Source organism: Heliconius melpomene, unplaced genomic scaffold (assembly GCF_056956725.1).
Source record: "Heliconius melpomene rosina isolate 202511_hmr_F unplaced genomic scaffold, ASM5695672v1 ptg000057l, whole genome shotgun sequence".
In the NCBI taxonomy this organism is placed as follows: Eukaryota; Metazoa; Arthropoda; class Insecta; order Lepidoptera; family Nymphalidae; genus Heliconius; species Heliconius melpomene.
Window position 1 is genome coordinate 12,089 of NW_028181880.1, and position 8,026 is coordinate 20,114.

Below are 8,026 nucleotides of genomic sequence, written 5' to 3' on the forward strand. Positions count from 1 at the left end.
TTTTATTTATTTGAAACCTAACCAGAAGTAAACCTATATATATATACAGTCCGCTTTTTCATTTATCTGGGCCTATCTATGGTCCTTCGCGTCCGTCTAATAGGTTATAGTAATTAAAATAGCGTCGTGATCGTAAGCCACGCCACCACACAGCGCGTCCGGAATTCAGCTGAAGGTCATACAGCGGACATCGCAACAGCGAACGCAGCCTACGAGCATCTGGATGCCGCCGCCACACAAGCGTTGGCCACATCAATCGCTGAGGACGAAAAAAAGGGTTTGGTAGCAACAGTTACGTGAGTTCGACCAATTCATTCTATTAAAGTGCACATTCAGTGTCATCATACTCATTATCAAACATTTAGTGAACTTGCTTAATAGCCATCCATTCCCTTTCAAGCATTATACCGTCCATTACAATAAAAAATAAGCAATAATTTATACGTAACTAACTATTGCATCAGATTTTTTTTTCCAATTATAACCTACCTACATTTTACTTTTATAATTTTCTTGCCGATCTTTTCGAAATTTAATTCTTTCTTATCACCAATCATTTCTTTTCATTACTTTATTGCTTTCCAAAAAAAAAAAATTCTTTGCTAAACAGCTTGCTTACGACAGCTTACATACATTGCTTACATACTTACAGCTTACATCGCCCTGTTCTCAGCGCATCGAGTTAGCCTCACACCGAGGGTAATTTGGTAAAGTTGCGTGATCATCACACTGTGCCTGCCATATTTGCTATCCAATTTAAGTATCGTTTCAATTACCTACTTATCTAATTACATAATTTTTATAAAATTTCAATCATGACTGATTCTAACTCAGCCCAAACATCTAACAAGTTCGATGATTATGATTCTTCTCAACTCAATACATACAAAAAAAGGAGATCTAGTCATAAAGGAAAGGTCACAATTTTCAAAAATTATATTGAATCTTTATTAAAATACAATAAACCGTTGTCTGATTTAGATATTATACAATTAAATAATAGATTAGAGTCCTACAAGTCCCTTGCAATTGAATTTGATAAAAACCAAGCACTCATCGACGACATTATTGGGGTTTCAGATGAACAGCTGAAGGAACGGGAGCAACTTGCGCTCGGTATCCAGCTGCTGCGAGACAATGAAACTGCTTGCGTCAACGGGTCTGTAGTACAAACTCCAACTGCAAGTGAATCAGCAACTAAAGCATTTATTAAATTACCCACCATTGACCTTCCACACTTCTCAGGGGAATATCAAAATTGGCTCGAGTACAGAGATACCTTTGAATCACTCATACACAAAAACAAATCAATAGATAATATTCAAAAGTTTCACTATTTGCGTGCATCTCTGCAAGGTGAGGCTTCAGAAGTTATTAAATCATTAGAAATGTCATCAGACAATTACCGGGTAGCATGGGAACTTATCACAGATAGGTACAACAACACTTCTCAACTAATACACAATCACCTTCACGCAATATTCACCATAAAAAACATTGAAAAGGAATCTGCAACATCACTCAGACAATTACTAGACACAGTAAACAAAAACCTCAGAGCACTTAATAATTTAGGCGAACCCACAGTAGATACAATGTTAATTTATCTTATTACCTCCAAATTAGACATCGCAACAATCAGATATTGGAATGAAACAATTAAAAAAATTACAAGGGATAAGCCTATATTTCAAGATTTAACAACATGTATTAGTGATCATTCCCTTCTTTTACAAAATATTGAAGACGCTAAAAACATACATAAATTAGATTTAAAACCACAATCATCCAAATCAGACAATAAAGATAATAAACATTCTCGCATTCCTTGTCCCTTGTGTAAAGGTCACCATTATCTATACGCTTGTCCACAATTTAAACAAATGACAGTGGAAAAGAGGATAGAAAAGGTGTCCAAGTTTTCCAACTTCTGTGCGAACTGCTTGCATAACGGTCACGAAACAAAATCTTGTCGTGGCGGAGCATGTAAATACTGTCAACAGAAACATAACACTATGCTACACATACATAAGGAACCATCCAAGGACACTGCGCACACTACACTCGCTAGTAACAGTAATTCACAACACACCTCAGTTTTACTTTCCACCGCCGTAGTACAAGTCATCGCCAGTGATGGAAAACCACACTTGGCGAGAGCATTGCTGGACAGTGGAAGTACCTCCTGTTACATCACAAATAATCTGGGTACAAAGCTCAATCTCACTTTCGAACCCATTCGCGGTACAGTCTCAGGCATAAATCAACAACATACAAAAATTTTTCATCGCACAAATGTTATAATAAAATCATATAATAGTTCTTTCACAGCCAATTTGTCATGTTTGGTACTTGATACAATAGCACATTCATTACCTCACATGCGCATCGATCCACAAGGTTTAAATGTACCTAAGCATATAAAACTAGCCGACCCTAAGTTTTATGAACCCGCCCCAATTGACTTATTGCTAGGCGCCGACATATTCTGGCAAATAATTGGTAGGGGTCAGATTCATTTAGGTAAACAACAGCCTACACTACACGAAACTGAATTAGGCTGGTTAGTTTCAGGGTCAACAACAAACAACAACAAACACACAAACAGTTGTTTTTTTAATAACGACAATTCAGATCAGTTATCCCGCTTTTGGGAGTTAGATAGCTTATCTAATTCTCAAATCAACGAACCCTGCGATTCAGATGCTTGCGAAATCATTTTTAGTCAAACAACCACAAGACAAAGTGATGGCAGATTTGTTGTCACTATTCCATTCAAAAAATCACCTGAATGCTTGGGTGATTCATACTATCAAGCCAAAAAACGGTTTTATTCCGTAGAAAACCGTATGAATTCAGATTCTACACATAAACAACAGTACTCAAAATTCATAACAGAGTACATACAACTAGGTCACATGACTTTAAACAAACATTCACAGAAAAATAAATTCATTCATTCAGAACATAATAAATCAATCATACAATCAGGTGCAGACAGCACCAACACAAACATACAGCGCTCACCTGTGTACTACCTACCACATCATGGTATTATACGTGAGTCAAGCACCACAACAAAATTCAGATCAGTGTTCGATGGTTCCGCAAAAACATCCACAAAGCTATCGCTCAACGACATTCAGTTTGTAGGACCTGTTGTCCAAGACGATCTTATTTCTATACTCATACGCTTTCGTCAACATAGGTATATAATATCAGCTGATATAGAAAAAATGTTTCGCCAAATATCAGTGGTGGAACATCAGCGGCCCTTACAACAAATCGTATGGCGATACAATCCAACGGAACCCCTGCAGACATACACGCTCAACACTGTCACATATGGCACGGCATCGGCGCCGTACCTAGCAACACGCTGCATCAAACAAATAGGCCTAAATTGTCAAAACACACAAAATCATTCAGACAATTATGATCACAAACTGGTCTCCGAGATCATCTTGCATGATTTTTATTGTGATGACCTCTTGACGGGGACAGATGACGAGCCGGTACTATTAGAAATTGCTAATGGAGTTTTTTCCGAATTAAAGAAATATCAATTTCCACTTAGAAAATGGCTGTCTAACTGTCCGCCCGTTCTTGAAAAACTAGGTTTTAATGATTCAGACAACACAACAGTTAATCTTAGTTCTAACGACCCATCAAAAACATTAGGCATTTTATGGAACATTCACAGCGATACAATTTCATACACAGTACATTCAGAATTTGCATCACATAAGCAAATCACAAAACGCACAATTTTATCCACTATAGGTCATATTTTCGACCCACTAGGTCTCATTAGCCCTTGCATACTCGAGGCTAAATTACTAATGCAACAGATGTGGATAAATAACATCAGTTGGGACGGTGAAATACCGGTTTCAATACAACAACAATGGGCGAAGTTCGTAGAATCGTTATCTTTTATAAATCAATTAACTATTCCTCGGCGTGCATTCCGTGACTCGTCGCGCGATAACATTGAACTCCACATTTTTTGCGACGCGTCGCAACAGGCGTATGGTGCGTGCGTATACATACGTACCTACACATCAGACGGCAATATCAGTGTTCAATTGTTAATAGCCAAGGGACGGGTGGCTCCTTTAAAAGCACTTACCATACCGCGACTTGAATTATGTGCCGCGTTCACCGGTGTTCACTTAAATATTAAAGTTTTAAACTCACTACGCAATATAAACAAGTGTAAGTGTTATTATTGGAGTGATTCGATAATTGTTTTATCCTGGATAAATTCACCTACACACAAACTACAAACATTCGTCAAACACAAAGTCACAGACATACTCAAACATACTGATCCACAGTCATGGTACTATGTACCAACCAAACAAAATCCAGCAGACATCATCACAAAGTGTACCAATGCACAACAATTACTTCACACACCTTTATGGTTTTCAGGACCTGACTTTTTAAGGAATGATGATAATCACAGCTGGCCTGAACAACCAGGGCATCTCAGCGTATCTGACCTTCCAGAAGTCCGGTCGCAAACACATCTCACGCACAGAGATGTACTTAACAGTAATTCATTTGTTAACAAATACTCAAATTTCAACAAACTTACACGCATCGTAGCTTACATACTTCGATTCATTCATCATTGCAAACATAAACAATCATACAACAATAATTGCAGTACAAATAAACATCAACAGGTGTGTCAAATAGGTGACGTCATGCCCTTATCAACTAGTGAACTTAATATAGCTAGGTATCAGTTAGCAAAGATAGTACAATTAGATTTCTTTTCTGAGGAATATCAACTATTATTACATAACAAACAGTTATCTGCAACACATAAATTAAATTCACTTAATCCTTTCATAGGAGATAATCAACTCATTCGTGTGGGCGGAAGGTTAGCACAATCGCCATACAATTACGATCGAAAATTCCCTATCCTTCTACACCCAGCTCATCACATTACTAAAATCATATTCGCAACCTATCACATCACACTTTTACACGCTGGCCCACAACTGTTGTTGTCACACATACGTCAAGTTTTCTGGCCAATTTCTGGTCGCAACCTGGCTAGAAAAACTACACAATCATGTGTAACATGTAAAAGGTTTAAAGGAAAAACTGTAACACCTATCATGGGACAGTTACCTGAACAGAGACTGCACGCAAACTTTATATTTAGTGACGTAGGTGTTGACTACGCTGGGCCAATTATGATCAACAACCGTAAGGGGCGTGGAAGTGGAAGTCTCGAGCACCACTGCCTCGCAGAAGGATGAGACCGCATCCCACGACGTCTCGCTGCCGGCCATAGCCTTGACCACGGCCGGCAGGGAAAGGTCGTCCCCTATGACGTCGCGCAAAGCGCGACGTTGAGACGCCCAGGCTGAGCACACCTCCAATGTGTGCTGGGCCGTCTCGTCGAGGCAGTCGTCGCAGTGGTGGCAGCGAGCGTCGGGCTCCCTCCCGGCGATCCGACACAGGTAACCCCCGAAGCAGCCATGCCCCGTGAGCACCTGTGTCGTGCGGAAGGTTAGGACGCCGTGACGCCGCGCAACCACTGGCGGAACACTGGACGAACAGCCTCGATCTTCCTCAGGCCGGCAGATGGATTTGCCAGCCGAGTTTCCCACATTTCAACCGCGGCTACCCGCGCCTCCTCAGTGCGTGCTTGGCTTGCCGGTTCCCCGGACGCTAGGCCTCGACGCCGGCAATAGACCGACGCCAGAGAAAGAGCATCCAGGTCCCACGGTATGACTCCAGCCAGCACGCACGCCACTTCACCGGAGATGGTCCGGTACCCCCGTATCGCCCGGATGGACATCACCCTCTGCGCACGTTGCAGCAGAGTGATGTTGTGCCGGTCGGATCGGACCACTCCGGTGTACAGCCGACGGCTAGAGGCGCTCGGCCCATCCACATTGGGCAAAAGGCGCGCCAGTGCCGCCGCTGTCTTCAACAGTTTCGGGGCCAAAGATGTAAAGCGGCCCCGAAAACTCCACCGACCATCCAGAACAAGTCCGAGGTACTTCATGCTCCGGGCAACGTCAATTTTGACGCCACCGACGACGATGTGGGCATCTGCCGGTGGGCCCTTTCGAGGAGCATGGAAGTAGATTGCCTCGGACTTGTTGAGGGAGACTTCCAAGCCCAGCCGCTTTATGCGGCCGACTACCTCCACAACTCCAGCAGTCGCGAGGACTGCCGCCTCTCGATAGGTCCACTGCTGCGCCAAGACCAGCGTGTCATCGGCGTAACAGAGGACCTTTATCCCCCTCAGGGTGCCGCCCCGCAGCACCCAGTCGTATCCGATGTTCCAGAGGATCGGACCCAGCACCGATCCTTGTGGAGCACCGGCCGACACAACGAACTCCTTCCAACCTCCTCCAGGAGCTGGAAAGGTCACAGACCTACCGGACAGGTAAGCCCCGATGACGCGGCGCAGGTATGGAGGCACACGATAGTATAACAGTGCCTCCTTTATGCAGGGCCATGGCAGGGAGTTGAAGGCGTTGGCGATGTCTAAAGACACCGCCAAGACTCCATTGCCTCGGGCCACCGCCAAGGAGCTTGGCGATCTCGCTCAAGAGCACGATGGGCCTGTAGGCGGAGGCTGAATCCGCCGGGCGACCCTCCTTCTTGATGAGGACTAACCTGCCTGTCTTCCACCGCTGTGGAATTATGGCTTGAGCCAGACAGGCAGTGAATAGTCCTCGCACTCTGGGCCCTAAGGTGTTGAGGGCCAGAGTTAGCGCCCGGCCGGGAATGCCATCCAAGCCCGGGGCGGTGCTCTTGAGCCGAGATCGGCGTACAGCTTCTTCGAGCTCCTCCTCCTCCACCGGTGGTGTGACGCTGTCCTCGTCGTCCTCCTCTTCCTCCTCACGCGCTGCAGGGCGGGCCATACTGGGTGGTGCAAAACTGGCCCGCTGCGGGAATAGCGACGACAGAACCCCTCGGAGTACGTCCGGTTGGAGTGTCTGCGTCAGTGGTGGTGCCCAAGCCCGTAACCTACCGAGCACCATTCGGTAAGGTGTGCCGTACGGGTCTAAGTCTATCCCCGCGATCAACCGGTCGTGCGACTCGCCTTTCACACGACCGATCTCCTCCTGCAGCTGCGTTCTCGCCTCGACATAGACGCGGTACAGTCGGTCTTCCTCCTCCTGCACCTTCTGTACCCGTCTGCGATAGTGGCTGTACTGGCGTCTCGCCGCAACGCAGGTGTTACGCAGTTGCGCGATCTCCCACGACCACCAGTACACTTGCCGCCGTTGAGGGCGGCGCCCGGAACGGGGCATTGACGCGTCATAGATACGCGTCAGCGCCCCACTATCGCGGCCTCCTCCAACAACTCCCTGTCGAGACGACCCAGTTGCCACCGCGGTCCGTACTCTCGCGAGTTTGGACTGGGGGCTGGTGGCACCGCAGGATGTATGGAGATCTCGTACAAGATGTAGAGGTGATCCGAGAGAGTCTCCACATCATCCAGCACTCGCGACCGAAACGTCCACGACGGATCCGCCCAGCCTTCGCACACACGTGTTCTTGGTCGCTCGGTTGAGCACAGACAAACCGGTGGCAACAACCCACTCCGACAGCGTCACACCACGCACATCCGTCGTTGCGAAGCCCCACACGCTGGACTTCGCGTTGAGATCGCCGGCCACCAACATCTCCGCCGGACGAAATCGCTCTACCATTTCCCCCAATCGTATAAGGAACTCTTCAAACTCCGCGAGAGTTCGATTGGGGGAAAAGTAGACCCCTACGACAACTAGGTTGCCGACAAGTGCGGCGACGCATCCCACACCTCTCTCTACACGTGAGAAAGGCGGGGAGCCCGCGGCGACCTGGGTGATAATAGTCACCACCCCGGTGTTGTCGGCTACCCAGTTGTCTCTGTCGGGAACGCTGTAGGGCTCCGAAACAACCGCCACCTGGATAGACCACTGCGCCAGGCTTTGGACCAATAAGTCCTGGGCCCTAGCACAGTGGTTAATGTTCGCATGCAACACACGGAGAGCCA

At 46.0% G+C, this 8,026-nt stretch overlaps 1 protein-coding gene across 1 annotated transcript; it reads left to right on the forward strand.

Annotated features, from left to right (window-relative positions):
- Positions 1-815: 815 nt before the first annotated feature.
- LOC146526361 (uncharacterized) lies at positions 816-4,902 on the forward strand. Its single transcript, XM_085207201.1, has 3 exons — positions 816-1,356; positions 1,771-4,550; positions 4,867-4,902. Exons 1-3 carry the CDS (start codon positions 816-818, stop codon positions 4,900-4,902), a joined length of 3,357 nt encoding a protein of 1,118 aa, XP_085063327.1.
- Positions 4,903-8,026: the final 3,124 nt, after the last annotated feature.